Genomic DNA, 15900 nt, shown 5'->3' with positions numbered 1-15900 from the left:
ACACACACACACACATACACACACACACACACACACACACACACACACACACACACACACACACACACACACACAAATACACACACATGCATTTTACATTCTCACCAAAAAGCGATGAGCCCTTATACCAATCGTGATTACATGGCTCTCTTCAGAGGAGAAATTTGTTTCTTTTTTTTTCGCAAATGAAACGTTATATGAGATTAGCGCTAAATTACCATGTTTCCGCCGTTGGTTGCTAATTATTAGAGCATTAAACCACACGCCTGTCACTTCCTTTCTTCCCTGGATCTCTCTTGTCCTGCTAAGACACCATCTCCCCTCTTACATGGCTTTCTTTCCTCTCTCTCTCTTTCTTCCCAAGAAGACGACTACATCCTCCTCCTTCTTGTTGAGATGATGTCTGCCCCACTTCGCAGTACTGACGTAAATCGCGCGCAAGGTAAGAGAGATACGGGAAGAGGAAAGAGGGAGAGAACACGCTAGAGCACTGGTAAAGAGGGGGAGAGAGGGGGAGAAAAAAAAAAGGAATCTAGCGGCGTGTTTTGTTGTGATGGCCCAAGCTAGCTTTGGCTGACAGAGCCCAGAATGCTAAATATAGCACCCCGCGCTCCTCTCTCTCTGCGCAATTGAACGCCGTGTAGAAAGCCATGATGCAGTGCGTTCCGTTCGTTCGCAAAAACCCGAAGCCGGTCTCCGCTGCATCAGCGAGCGAGAGGCAGGCGAGCCGAGGGTACGAGCTCTGACGTCATCAACCGGAAGATAGCAAGCCAAATCGGGTTAGCTGATTACCACGGCTAGCTGGCGTGCGTGCGCTTGGATTTTTGTGTGTGCGTGCTTTTCTTTTATCTCTTTTTTTTCCCTCCCGCGAATCTGTAGTCCTATGGGTGTTTAACTTGGAAAGAGGAAATAATAGACTCAAAGGTGACATAATTCTCACCACCCTTATAGTCTTGCAAAGCAAGAAAATTGGAAAATACGACAGAATCTTAGGTTCATATTTCTGTGACCTTTTCTGGACCGATGATGCCGCTCTTCAGGTTTTGCTGGGACTGATTTCGAACGACAAGTCTCCGGCGGGGGATTACAGTTCGGATGGGGCCACCACGAGTGGAGCATGGAGAAAGAGGAAAAGAAAGAAAGATAGAGAGAGAGAAAGAGAGATAAATCAGAGATCGAACATTTTAGGCTGTGATGGGGAGCGATGGGTTTGGATAGGCTACAATCAAGTCTATTTGTGTATTGCCACCTTTCATTTAGCTGCACAGTCTCGCTGAGAGACCTAGTGCTTAGTCCCATTCCTATATATTTCTGTGGCGCCAAAGGAAAAAGAAAGACGCAAAAGGAACAAGATGTTGCTTGTTGATGTCTGAGCAAAAGGCCTGTCTTTTTGCACTGCTTGTGGACACCACATTCCTCTGTCACTCCACGTGCAGTTTACAATGTCTTCTCTCGGCTTTTCATGTGCCTCAATTTCTGCCTATTACGTATACGTCTACTTTCAGTGGCAATTTTCTGCTGTCTTACAATACCTTTCGCTCTCTTCATTTCGATTGATATTGACGGATGTAGTTCCACTGGCTTCGTTTCTATCGATACATAAGAATGTCATGATTAGGATCCCACGTTTCTCAAAAATGTTTAAGACATTCCGCACACACGTAGCCTTACTTATCAAAATCTATAAATCTTTCAAACTCCCCCAGCATTTCCCATTCCTTACTGATAATGAAAGGTGTGCGATTTCTGTCTCTATATACTTGAGCCAATCACTAAGATGTATTCCAGATCGTCACAATCAACCTGGTCCTTTTTCCACCTACATTAAAGGGATCGTATAGTTTTGGTTGAGACCTAATTTCAGGTTTCTACCATTTTCAGGTGGGATAATGAGAAATCTCATATAAAATATAAGAGAGCATGCAATTTCATGAGGAATTCAATGTTTATTTGTTGAAAATTGGTTTTGAAATGGCTGAGATATCAAAAAAGAGCGATTCCAATAAAGTGTGGGACCCACACTTTGTAACGATCGCTTTGTTCTTCTTTGTTTTTGAATGTTTCAGTTATTCCAAACCCGATTTTCATCAAATAAACTTGGAATTCCTCTTAAAATGGTATGCTCTGTACTATATCATAAGTGTTTTCTTGGTATCTTGCAAAAATTTAAAAGCTCAATTTTCATCTCAACCCAAACTTTACTATCCCCTTAATTTGACCTATTGGGGGCAATATTTCAAATGTAGTCTTGACTCTCTCTACTTTTCGACATTTCCTTTGTGACTTGGTTTGCGTTCTCCATCTCTTCTTCCCTTTAAAAGATTTTTTTTTTTCATTCTTTATGAGGAAATTACATGATCCTGTCATATTGATTCGTATCAATTCAAACAAACCTTGTCTACTTTAACTGGGAATGATTTCCATTCTTTTAGAACCCCCTTTCTACAGCGCTGGCCGGTCAGAAAAGGTTAACCCACGGCATGTCAAATGACAATATTTTGTGCAGATATTAAATATCATATCTTTGTATTCAATATCCTGAGATTCTGACTGTTTTGTCGTTATGCTTTCGTCATATCTTTCTCATTCTCTCTCTCTCTCTCCCCTTCTATCTGTCTCTATGTGTTTCTGTCTCTCTATCTCTCTCTCTCTCTCTCTCTCTCTTGTTCTGAACTTCGAATATTAAATTTTATACGAAAGACCAAATTTGCCGCAATGTGACCGACGGGGTTGAACCTGGAGCGCACGGACGCTTAAATACCACCGCTGACGCACGGGCGAGGATTTGAGCAATGTCAACAACGCGCCACCGCGACAACTTTCCGATCAAAATCGCGGACGAGGGGAGGGTGGGGGTAGGGTTAGTTGATGGGGGGTTGGTTGGGGGGGGGGGGGCGGGAGGGGATGGGTGTATATATAAGTGGAAGGAGAGCTTGCACTTGCTGTATTATACGTTTCCCCTCGGATTTTGTCTTCTGGTGAAAAATGTCTATGGCATGTTTGCATGTTTGCGTGTCTCTTTAGTCTTGGAAATATGTATATTTCAAAATATATATCTCTCTCTAACTCCCTATCTCTTTCTCATATCTCTCTCTCTCTCTCTCTCTCTCTCTCTCTTTCTATATTTCTTAAAATCACACAATAATAAAGCCGGGACTAAGATCCAGTACAAAAGGCATCACGAAACATCTCTTCGAGTTGAGAAAACAATCCATCGATTTACCAGGGCGTATTTGGCGTAAGCAGACATTGTCAGAAAACAACGTGATCTTTTTCTTTAGCCTCTAACCTTTTGCTCCGTTATTTTGCCTGATAGTCTCAACTGACGTCACAATTCATTGAAAATTGCATGCTTGTATCAACCGAGCAGGAAGGGCGTTTTGGCACAAAATGACGATGCCGTCTGCTAAGGCCAATTTGCAGTATATAGGAGTACATTACGATCAAGGAAACTGTGTCAGCGACATATTACACAGACTCTGGAGGGTTAATCAAAATTGAGGAAATGTATTCTTCTTGTCTTGATGGAACAGCTTTAAGTAACGTCGATCTGAAAATGAAATGTCTCAGGCGAAGAGTGTCACAGACTCATTTTCCCGCCCTCTGAGGAGACTTTCTGGGAGCGCTGTCGTATGCAGTACATGGGGTTGATTTGCAGTAACTGTAGGCTGTCTAGTTGACGTCGAATTGCATAAGGAGAAGTCATTGCAATCATGTGTGTGTGTGTGTGTGTGCGTGTGTGTGTGTGTATGTGTGTGTGCTTGTCTTATAACGAAATATCATGAGTTCTTTGTAGGAAATAATAACTCATATTTTTCATCATTATCATTAGGCAAGCATTTTGAAATCCCCTGATGCTTAATATCACCCCTCTGCTCCCCTAGTCCATTTCTTTGGCTCCTAACCAACAAATGGGATGAAACGCTTATTAATGACAGCCACAAATATCTTTGGGTTTGTGTTTTCAAAATTTTGAAGGTTTTCGTTGTCTTATGGGGATGTACTTGTGATTTATTAAAACCAAGATAAGGAGTGAAGTAGGAGAAGAATACTTTTTAAGCTTACTTTGTATCGCGTTCTACTTTATCATATATAAAGCAATCTAACAAAGAACTTAATTCTTTATGTGCTGTTTTCCTAGACGTTTAGAAGCGCATTGACCCGTGGTAGAGGGAAGATAATCATTCTTCCTTTTTTTTTTGGGGGGGGGGGGTGAGAGGAGGGGGTCTTAATCAGTGATGGCGAAATCTGTGTCTTTATCACCAGACATTTATATCTAGAACTGACATTAATGGGTAAAAATAACCATAATTTTCGTCGCCCACCTCCTCCTACCCCTTTCCATAAGATCTATGAAATGGGGATGTTATCTACTCAAGTAAATCACGTGAGTGATGAGAATGATAATCTATGGTAGACCAAAATGACGTGTTATGATGGGACGCGACATACAGCGTTGATGTATATGTAATTGATTTAGGCACAATGTGGGTTTTCCGTTCCAAAAACCATCAACCCTTGGCTTCATTCTTAAACTATTTTTTTTTCTCCCTTGAGATTCGTTAAAGTTGTGATATCATCAAACGTTCTTTTACCTTTTCTAGCCTTTTTTAACATATCGCTCATTAGAGAGAGATGATATGTATTCGCACCTCAAAATCGTTCGTATCGCAAAGTACCAAAAGCAAGATCAAACTTGTAAAGATATTAATTAGGAGCCCAGATCCTCAGAAACCGCATCCGGTGAGAGGTTAACCGTTGGGACACAAAATAAGAACCTGACGGTTTTTTTTTTCTTTCCTTTTCCGTAATGCTTTTTTAAAGCAGTTCTGACACTGTCTGTCATCATTATTACAGATTGATATACACATCAAAATATAAAATCATAAAATATATATCACAGGAAACAAAGCTTTCGTAAACTTTTATGTGTCTTATCTCGTTATACTAATCATCCTTTCTTTTCTAATGCTTTCTCATTACTATAATTATGGTCTTAATATTTCACCATGATAACTTTCTGCCTGTATTCTTCTATGAAATATAAGTATACATGACATGTATGCATACATATATATAAGTTATATATAATGTCAGATACACAAACCAATATATTCAGAAAGTTCTCGATCGTAAGTAACCCGATGTTGCAGTTGTGCGAATTCCGTTCGGGCCTGCGTACGACGTCGGATCATTGCTAACGGGCTTGCGGTGCCGCGATCCGCGCTTCACACTGACACTAATCTATTTTGTCTATGGGTAACGGAAACGTTTAATCCACCCTGGCCTATTCTCGGGAGACCGCTCGGCCTCCGACTAATAATAGCCTTGTCCTAGCCAAAGCAAAAAGAAAGGCCCCCCGTCCCTTGGAAAGCTTAACTTCCGCCCCAAAAGTCGAGTGCAGGGTCCCAACGAAAGCGTGTGGCGGATGCAAGGCTATTAAAACAGATATCACCCTCCTCTCTCGGCATGTTTTCGAGGCAGGAAAAAGCAATGCAAACGCGGGAAGCGTACCCGAGCTCGAAATAGGAGTCAGTAATAAACACGTGCGTGTAATGAGGAGGGTAGTTCGCTCTCTGATAAGTAGTGTGCGGCAATGTCCCGGCGTGTCGTACCCCGCTGGACGGACCCTACGAGTCGAGCATTTCCAATGCGCTCTAATGCACAATCAAAAGGGCGCCCGGCATTCCATATACCCCCCCCCCCCCCCTTCTCTCGAGAAGTCCGTGTCCCATCGACTGGGGAGCGATAATAGACAAATATTTGCCCCCTTGCTATCCATCACGACTGTCAATCAAATGGAAAGAATATTGCAACACATCGCTTTCCATATGGGCAATGAATAACATCACTAATATCCACCGATAGTTACCCCCTCTCCAAACCCCCACCCCTCCAAATGCCAAAGGAAAAATGATTAAAATACTTTGTCTTTTTCTCTCTATTTTTCAATCAGCATTTCACCCCCTTGCCAGTGTAAAGCTCAAGCCTATGTACTTGTTTTCTTGTCATAGCCAGATGTGACGCAAAATTCAGTTTGAGGCAAAATATTTGTAATAGCATTCATAAACATATTATTTTCTTTTATCTCGCATATGGAGTCAGCGATAACATCCTACCATCCGAGTCGATATCCTCCCGTGTTTTGATTCCTCTCGCTACTTAGTTATGCTAATGAGGGAGCGTGACCTCATAAGTGATGAGAACGTGTGCGTCTGTGTGTGTGTATGTGTGTGTGTGTACGTGTGTGTGTGCGTTGTGTGTGTTGTGCTCCTTCCTACCAACGGAGCTACCTACGCAGCGGTCGAATCTTTCGCACGTAGCAACGCAGCAAGTATAACTGAGCCGGCGACGCAGAATTTTCGTTAGTCGCACAGACAAGCGCAGGCCGCTGACACACACACGATCACAGCTCTTCCCCCCGAACGGTGAAAAGTATAACACCTACCGCTGACGAACGCCGAACTCATTTTAGTACTTCGCGAGCACACGTTCTAGATCGCCGGCAAGATCCTATGTCTGCACACGCTCCTACCTGGATCGGTGAACAATACGCGTCTGACCATTGAAACTTGTCTGTCTGGTACAGGGGTCCATAACATCTCCTTAAATCAAGGATTGCTCTTCATTACTTGTGAATACCTCGCGATTTATTTTATTTGAGGTGAGTTTCTCTTGAATATATGTTTTCGGTCGAGATTCGTTTTTGTATTTTTCAGATTCAAGATGTGCATATTACGATATCATTCGCCATGAATTGTTCAATGGTTAGATTTTATGTTCGTGACTGACGATGGAACCTATTCATTGAGATTCACATTGTATGCTGTTATTTCCAGCATTTTACATATGACTTTAAGGCAATGTCTAAAACACCATCCCCATGATATGGACAGTTTTTTTATAATCAATGTCAGGCAAATACGTTTTCCTTTTTTTTTCAAAAGGAATGTGGTGATATTTGAAAGTGAGTGTCTGAGTTACAGTTTCAGCACTATTGTGCGATGCAGAGCTCATGAAAGCTTGTCACGATGATCGGTAGGGTAGGTGTTTATGAATCACCGATCATGATCATAAGGCTGTCTGTATAGCTTGGTGTGCGCTGAATGTTTGTGAGTCGTCTGCTGGAATTTATGCCGATGAGGGAACGCTGAATGGATGGAGCGCGGGGGATCGGGAGGGAAAGGAATGCTATGTGCGGCATGTGTCTCATCCGTCCTCGTGCGGCCGGCGCCCACGGCAGTCACCGGCTGGGACGGATGAACGTTGCAATGACCAAGGGTCGTATAGTAGCATGGTATGCGGTGCCACTGTCATTTCCTTCTCACATAATCTGCCTTCCACCCCACCCCACCCCCCTTACCTACCATCAGCTGCTAGGCCCTTAGTACCATGCTGCTAATTGAAATATTCCTGCTAAAGATGGAAAGGCGACGAGTAGTCTGGCTCAGCATTAGCTACTTTCTGCTAAAGGTGAACAGTTAGTGGTGCTTCACAAGATGACAAGAAAACATTTTTATAATTGAAGTAAAATAAGTCAACCTTATTCTTTTTAGTTTGTTTAATTGGGACACATATGGTGCAGGTCTCTAATGGTAGTTTGGCAATACTATACATCCTGGCTATAAAAAAAAGAAATAAACAAACAACAACAACAACAGCTGCGTTCCTTTTTTTTTAATGAAGCATTTACCGCAGTTCGTCATACCAGCCAGTATTCTCAACAATTGAACCCATGAGGCTGATTAACCTGGATGATCCTTCCTCTTTTTTTTTTGTGCAACACATTTCCACCTAGGTAATGTGAAACCAAGCAGAAGTGACTTATTATATGAGAAAAAAAAATAGCTCATAAAATCCGACGTCTCCCAATGCTGCTAAAGATGTGTTGGATGAGGCATCTCTGGTGTCGCCGAGTGGGAATAAAATCTTGTGCGTGGGAAGCGTAGATTAGTCCATTCCATGTAAATAGGGCCATTGGAGACGAGCTATCTATGTCCCGAAGTATGCTCAATGCGTATCTCCCATCGATTTTTTGTTTAATTTTAAACCTCTCCTCCCTACCCCTCCCTACCCATCCCTACCCCCACCCTTCCGATCAGTCCCCTTCTCTCTGCATTATACTGGCCACCCCCTTTTTCTGCTCTCCGCGCGTCGAGCGTTCATCGCGAGGAGGGCGAAATTCTCGGAGGCTTTTCTTGTCTTGGTCCGGATGCACTCGTACGTTGGAGGATAAGTGATGCTAATGAATTAGTGACGTGTGTACGGGGAGATTCAAGGAGGGTAGAGAGGAGCAGGGTAAGGGGGGTGATAGAGCGCCAAGCCGACGAGACGAGTGGAAGAAGGGATCTGAGTGATGCCCGCTTCACGTACAGCGGCACTGGTCAAGCGTCGTCTTCCCGGATAGAAATGTTTACCAAGATTCCGATGCGGAGGAGGAGGAGGAGGAATAGGAGGAGGAGGAGGAGGGGGGGGGGGTAGTTGGAGTTGCTTTGGGTTTCGATTTTGTTCATCCTCTCCGTTGTCTGTGTATGTCCATAATGGTTCTCTAATAAGTAGGGAATACATAGGGAGGTGGAAAAAATAATAACAAAATAATGATAACAAAATCAGTTTTGGGATCCTTTCTTCTCCCACTGGCGAAGCAACACTTCTGAATTGCACTGCCATGCAACGTGCAATGCAATTTCGCACTTATGTCAAACATGGCCCATAAACAGTACAGCTATCCCCACTTGTGCCTATATCAGAAGAAGATAGGCTAATCTGTGTCGTGTGAAATACCATTCTGTAACAGATGTTCGGGCCGGCTGGTAAACATTAAGAAACAATCCGAGTGTGCTACGACAGTCCCCACTCCCATCGCCTAACCGATGCCATGATAATGTAGACTACATACATCAAAGCTGCAGCAAGTTATGGCTATACCCTCAGCTTTCTTTGCTGTTTTTTTTCTTTTATTCATATACCTCCCCTTGATATTTGATGAGTGCTATGATAAGAAATTGATTCTCGTCTTTGAGGAGTAAACATCGCATTTGCATTGCGAGACAGTATTGGTGATGAAGGTCAGCGAATAAAAACGCGGTAGGCTGAAGCAGAATAAAATGATGCTCCCGTCTCTCCCCTCTCTTTCTCTTTTTCTTTTCCTCTCTCTCTATCTCACGGCGTCTGTGATCATAATACAACGCGCCTGCCACTAGCAGCATTTTTTCTCTTCGTCTCTCTCTCTCTCTCTTTCTCTCCCCTCGGACGCTATTTCCACAGCCCAGTGACGTCACTGCTCGGGTTAAAGTGATATTGGTCGTTTCCGATGCAGAGCAAGCGCGAAACATTTTCATCCGTGTTGTTTGCACACAGCTCTGTGCACGCTTTCTGTTGTGTACGCAGCCATGCCATCAAACCAGAAGACACCTTTTACCCTATTGGCTGTACAGCCGTATTAGGTATACCTCCTATTTTTGGCTGGCAACACGAGCCATTAGAACGGTTTCCTACCAGCAGAAATAGTGAAAAAATAGGATAAAAACACTTTCCCTCAGTTTTAATGGTACAGTATAGCTATATAGCGTAAACAATTCGCAGTATATTTCTGGAAATATGTCTCCTTTTCTAGTTTTTGTTTATAAATGAACGGAAGCGATTAGAACATTAAATTATATTCAATGTGAGCAATTCTGGATGCACCCCATGAAACATTGGCACCAGTAAAAATGTTTCCCTAAGGCTTTAGGGAATAAAAAACGATGTTCGCAAAACCAGGGACACACACACACTCACACACAACACTCAATCAACCTTTTCCCTATACTGTGTTCGTTTCACTCGAGATAATCTGCATGGTCTTACCGAGGCCATTGACTCGCTGTGGAATGTCTTGTTTCGTATCTTTAACCTCACATCCCTTATATTTCATATCAACGATTGAGCAATGATATTCAACAAAAGCTGCATTCGTTCACGTTAACTGTTCATTGAATATACTCAGTAGCTTAGCTAAACCCTGCAGATCGATTATCAATAAGTGTGCCGGGTTCATATCGATGGTCACGTGATTCGTTTATACCGGGGGGGGGGGGGTACAACTTACTAAACACGTTCGAAATGGAAACGTCATCATTGTCGGGTAACATACGGTGGGAAATCGATTTCGCTGGCACGCTTAGAATTTATCTGAGAATGGGATGTGACGTCCGAGGATCCTTCGGAAGGGGAGCCGCGAACGTATCGATCGGTTGAATCAGAGCCGGATGCGTTATTACTGAACAGCTGTTCGTGTACGTAAGTGAGGGCACTCGTGCAAGAACCGATGCGTTCTACAGCTTTCTGTGTGTATCTGTGTGTGAATGCTAAGCACTTAAACATAGGAGGAAATTTCAAATATATCATACAATGTGTTGGTATGTGAGTGATTGTCCTTTAATCTATTTTGCCTATTGTCGTCTTTTCTTATGCACAGAAAAATGGCGTCTAATCTGAGCATGAAGTCAGAGGTGCAGTGTGCTGTGGACTTCCTCCGAAGCCACCTTTACAACAAGCTTCCTCGGCGTAGGGTCAATGTCCTAGCGGAGGAAATGGAGAAAGCTCTGTACCTGAAGTTCGCGGGTCACTGGTACCCTGGCCAACCGAACAAAGGGTCTGGTTTCAGGTGCATCCGAATCAATCGCCAGAAGGTGGACCCGGCCGTAGAAGCAGCCATCATACAGAGCGGTCTCGACGTCGACGAAGTGGTCGAGAACCTGCCCCAGGAACTGACCATGTGGATCGACCCGGGCGAAGTCAGCTACCGGATCACGGAGAAGGGCGTGGTGACAGTCATCTACAAGCAGGAGACAGTGGTGGAGGAGGGGATGGAGCCTGAGGCCCCCTTTTCTCTGGTGGACTCGTTGGGCTCCTCCCTCCAAGGGTTCCACATAAACACAGTGCCGTCCGTCCCATCCGTCACGGGTTCAACCAGTCCAGTGGCGCCCGGCAGTCCAGGCGGCTCGTCGTCCACTTCGTCCAGTACCACCCCTCTCGTCCGACCAAACGCGCTCACCTTCACGGCTGCCTCCTTCGCCCAGACCAAATTCGGCTCCACCAAGCCAAAGAACTCTGGCAAGCGGGTCAACTTCCAGCAGCTCTCGCCCACGGAGTTCGCCAACTACATGAAGCAGCGGTCAGCCATGAAGAACTACCGCAGCAGCCAGCGCTCGCCGCAGCAGCTGTCCCCCAACGCCCGCGAGTTCGTGCCGTCGATGCAGCAGCAGTACGCCACTCCCTGGAGTGACGCAAGTGGCACCCCTGGAGCTGGTCTCCACAACACGCATCACGTGTCGCCAACAGGACTAACCCCCGAGGGGTGTTTTCTACCGGACGGTTGGGGGCTACCCACAGGCGGCGCGGACCAGTACGGCCAACCCTCGCTTATTGTCGCCAACTAAACGATTCAAGACTGGGCTTTAATCAATGCGACCATTTTTCGTATCGCTGAAATATAGCCTCATTCGCACTCTATACATGTGTTATTTACGAAAAAAAAAAAGAAAACTCTTGAAGTACTTCCGTTTTTGAATTTGCAAAGTGCAACACATTTTATCGTCGTTGCATCAAGCAGCTTGATAGCCAAACTATTTTTTCATGAATTGTTGTTTGAGAACGAATACTATTTACACGGTTTTACTATACTATAGCGAATACTATTTTGATATTACGATTAACATGAGGCCGGTAATCCTCGCATTTTTTACTGATTGACGTAACTTGGAAGGCTTTAAGTACTGCGTAACGTAAGTTTAACTGTGTGATACCCATCGTGCTATTTTCACCTGTCTGACTCCTGTGCCCCTTTTCGTTTCTTCTTTTTTTTTCTTTTCAAGTTTCCTCGTTTTCACGCTGTAAATAATTGATATTTCACTGTCACTGTCGAGCTGACATGTTTTCGTTTCCATTCGAACTTCTACGGAGGGCCGTCATTTTGACGGAGGTGCGCGCACCTTTTGTCACGTGACTGAGATGAGACCCCGGATCCACCCGCCTACGTGCGTGGATGCACCGTAGGAATCACTTTCCATCATTAGAAAAAGGAGAAAAAGCGCTGTAGATTTCGTGACACCTTTGCACTCTTATATGTGGTTTCTTAGAAGTATGTATTAACCACCAATACCTTTGCGACGTTAAGAGTACAGTGTATTCTAAACCATTTTCAAACAATCCTATTAATGTCATTCTAGTATACTCTGTACTCAAGCGCCTTTATATTAAAAATGTGTACATATATTCCATTAACCATCTCTCTTTCTTGCTTTCTATCACGAAGCTGGTGTGAATACATAGCGTCGGATATCTATCTCAGTAAAGTACGTCATAACATGTTATAATTCGTAACTTTGCCATTTGAAGTATTGAACCTAAGGATATTGGTTTTTTGTACTGACGATACGGGAGTAAGAAAAATCAATAGCTTGTACAGTTTCGTACTACGACTTTAACTGTAATCATCACTGTGGTCATATCACTATCATCATCGTCATCGATTTTCATCAATATGTCCATAATCAATAATCTACAATGAGATACTTTGCAATCTTTTTACACTGTTAGTGAAAGCAGACACTCAAAGGAGAATGCTTTGAGCACGAGAGAATGTTTAAGGTGTTTCTGGAATTATTGTCGGTGAACAACATAGCCAAGAATGTACTTGAATATTCCAGTGAGAGAGACTTTCGCGAATGGTCCATCTGTTCATGCCGATAGTATTTTACGTAGCGTGAGTGATATGCAATTACGTCATGCAACTTGTGACCAATCAGACGAAAGCATTTGACCCATATCATCACAAGCTCTGTCCAACTTGCTGACGTGATAATATATATTATATTGTACGTATACCAATCTATAGAGATTTTGTATTATTTTAAATCCCCGATGGTGTTTCTTTTTATAACCACGTGGGATATATTTTCTTACGCAATTTGTACATATATATTTTTCGTTTTGTCTTTACGGAGAAACCGTTACAAAAATACTTATAACGTTGAGATTTGATGTACAGTCCATTAATGACATGGCTCCAGGCAAACAAAAATGCTTTAATTATTAAGATATATGATTATTTATGATACTTGTAAATTTGTGTGGAAATTCATGGTATATATATTATATTTTTTCTTCATTGAGAGAGAGAGGAAAAAAACTAATGTGCATATTTTTTGCCTTGACTTTCACCTTGCTATTGCTTTGTCACGAATAATAAATGTTCCAAAAAGCAGAAGCATAAGCAGATGTATCATCCGTTGATGTTTACAAAGCACTGAAAAGCTTTTGTCCTTCCTCGAGGACCAACCATAACAACCCTTGCCAATATAAAGAAGAAACAACAACAACCAAAAAATAGTTTTCTGTGGAAAAGAAAAAAAAACCAAAACCAAAACAATAATACGCACGATTATGGTTCGCATCCTTGTGTAATCTAGGAAAGATACAATGTTTACATCCTAGAGTAAATGGAATAATAAAGTACTAAACATCAAGTTGCTGTTGTAAGATATTATACGTTATGGTATATACCTTAACAAGTGGGATCTCGTTTGTAACGGACTGTGCAATACAAAAAAAGACAAAAATATGTACTTATTTTACAAGAAGTGGACGACTGTTAATGGTGCGCCGTAATTTGTATCCATTCAATCATGATTATACTGTGATCAAATTTGTAAGTTTATATTAAATATTCTTTCAGAGCATCAAAAATTATTTGCTTGTCACATTCTGTAATGGTTCTTCAAAAAGATGTGTGTGTGTGTGTGCGTGTGTGTGTGTGTGTGTGTGTACATTTTCTTGACATGTGACATGCGAGTGTGTGGTTATGTGTGTGTATATGTACGAGTATTTGCGAGCGTGTGCTAGAAATGAAGATAAAAATAACCGTCTCTGGCGAATGTTTGCCGGCACAGAAAAAAAAAAAAGAAGTCTTATTAATTTACAAAATTTAGGATTTCTGTCTTTGTGTGTTTCTTGCTTGCGTGTTCTTGAGTATCTGATCGTATGTCTGAGCACTGATACGCCGTGTGATGGTGTGCGTTATTCATGCTTCGCTCGAAAGTGCGGTAATGACCGTCGTTATGGCAGTGGGACAACTTACGTAGAACGAGCGAGAAGAAAGCAGACGTAGATTAGGCTTATCGAGGGAGGTCTACACTCGTGTAAGACCCAATCCGTGCGTCAGCATCATCACTGTTTATCTCGTCTTGAGAAATTGTTAAGAGTGCAATTTAGTCCTGTTTTTTCCTTTCTTCTCCCTCTCCTTTCTCTCTCCCTCTCTCCCCCTCTCTCCCGCTCTCTCTCTCTCTCTCTTTTCCCCTCTCTCTCTCTTTTTCTCTGTCTCTTTTCGTCTTTCCTGTTTTGAACAGAGAACGCTGTTTTGATTTTTTTTCCCCTAAAGGCACTAATTACACATCAGCCTCGTGAAAAGACCCTGGTTTATCTACGCATTGAACTATGGAAATTAATTACTTGCGTCAATCGGATGACGGTCGAGCCGGGAAAGATCCCTGAATATCTGAATGCAATGAATGATAAATCGGTAGATATACGGAGCACCGTTGGCAAGTCGTCGTTGAAACAAATACACAATAAGAGACAAAAGTGATACACAACAAAGCAATAGCATGCAGAGGAGAGGAATATATATTTTGTAAGTGTGGGTGTATTTGTCCCGGTGATAAGATTTTGCAGAACGAGTAAGAAGAATAGAAAGAGAGAGGGAGAAACATATATATATATATATATCATTATATGTTTCTCTCGTTCTTTCCTCTGTGAAGTGGGTCTCTATCTATACATTATTCGGCAGTGGTGCTTTAACCCAGCCAGCCATAGAGGGTGATGAAGAAGGCCGACGTTGAATAATTGAGAAAGGGGGCGACGTGGATTGTGACGTAGACAGACGTATGTATGAGTATCGGTGCAGATGGGGGAGAAGCAGGAGCGATCTGTGAAAGAATGGTGGGGGGGGGGGGAGGGAGGGTCGGGAGGTGGGGAGAGAGGGAGCTGGAATTGTATAGGTGGTGGCGCGTTGTTGAGGAAAGGATGAAGGGTGTGGAAGACAACATGCGGAGGATAGTCCTCAGAGGAGGTGAATGAGAGGCGCGACTCGATGTTCAAAAAATGTGGATGTTGCATGGCCAGGATGGGGCGAAGGGTATATAGAGGCAGTGATGTGAATGGAAGAAAACGGAATGGAGTTTTTCTTCTGTTTTTTGTTTTTAGTTTTTTTAGTTGTTGTTTTTAACCATCTCCCTCATGATGACTCGATGAGTTTGGTGACCGAAGGGAGGGAGAGAGTGTGTGCAGAAAATTTGCAGATGAAACCAACTGGAGTGGAGTATCCACAATCAGCCGCAATGAGAAGATGCGTTCGGTGTCGAGAAAAGGATGAGAAAAATAATGAGGATGGGAAGAAACCCGACTACAGGTCAATCTAACAATCTAACTACAATGTACTAACAATCTCCTATAATGATGGCACGGTATAGTTGGTTACTAGGAAAGGAAAATGTGACAATAATAATATGCAGAATATATAGAGTTATGCGATTTGCCTTGATGAAAGATCCGGAGATGTTGATAAACATATTATAAACCGAGGCTGGATTTTTAAATCCTGTTTTCAGGAAGAGCCTGGGATACAGGTGAGGGAGGAAATGAGATATAGGAGGATGCGGAAGATGGGCGGATGTTTTACATGGCGGTATCAGAGGTGTCGGCAACTGACCATCCAAGGATGAACAGATCCGGGGGTGTTCGAGAAGGAGCAAGGAGTGCATGGGAGACGATTGTGAGTGAGGAGGACGTGGAGTGGTGTTGGCGATCCGTGATGATAGAATAATTAGGGTTAGTAAGGAGGGGCGAGAGGTGAGG

The 15900-nt window shown here is 43.0% G+C and overlaps 1 protein-coding gene across 1 annotated transcript; it reads left to right on the top strand.

Annotated features, from left to right (window-relative positions):
* The first annotated feature begins 6384 nt into the window (after window positions 1–6384).
* On the top strand, window positions 6385–13714 carry LOC139710356 (protein Tob1-like). The gene is made up of 2 exons (XM_071622280.1): window positions 6385–6664; window positions 10460–13714. Exon 2 carries the CDS (start codon window positions 10464–10466, stop codon window positions 11421–11423), a length of 960 nt encoding a protein of 319 aa, XP_071478381.1. The 5' UTR covers window positions 6385–6664; window positions 10460–10463; the 3' UTR covers window positions 11424–13714.
* Window positions 13715–15900: the final 2186 nt, after the last annotated feature.

This window comes from Diadema antillarum, unplaced genomic scaffold (assembly GCF_040938485.1).
Source record: "Diadema antillarum isolate AM-2024a unplaced genomic scaffold, OU_Dant_1.0 seq00001523_RagTag, whole genome shotgun sequence".
NCBI classification, from domain to species: domain Eukaryota; kingdom Metazoa; phylum Echinodermata; class Echinoidea; order Diadematoida; family Diadematidae; genus Diadema; species Diadema antillarum.
This window is presented reverse-complemented; position numbering and strand designations above follow the sequence as displayed.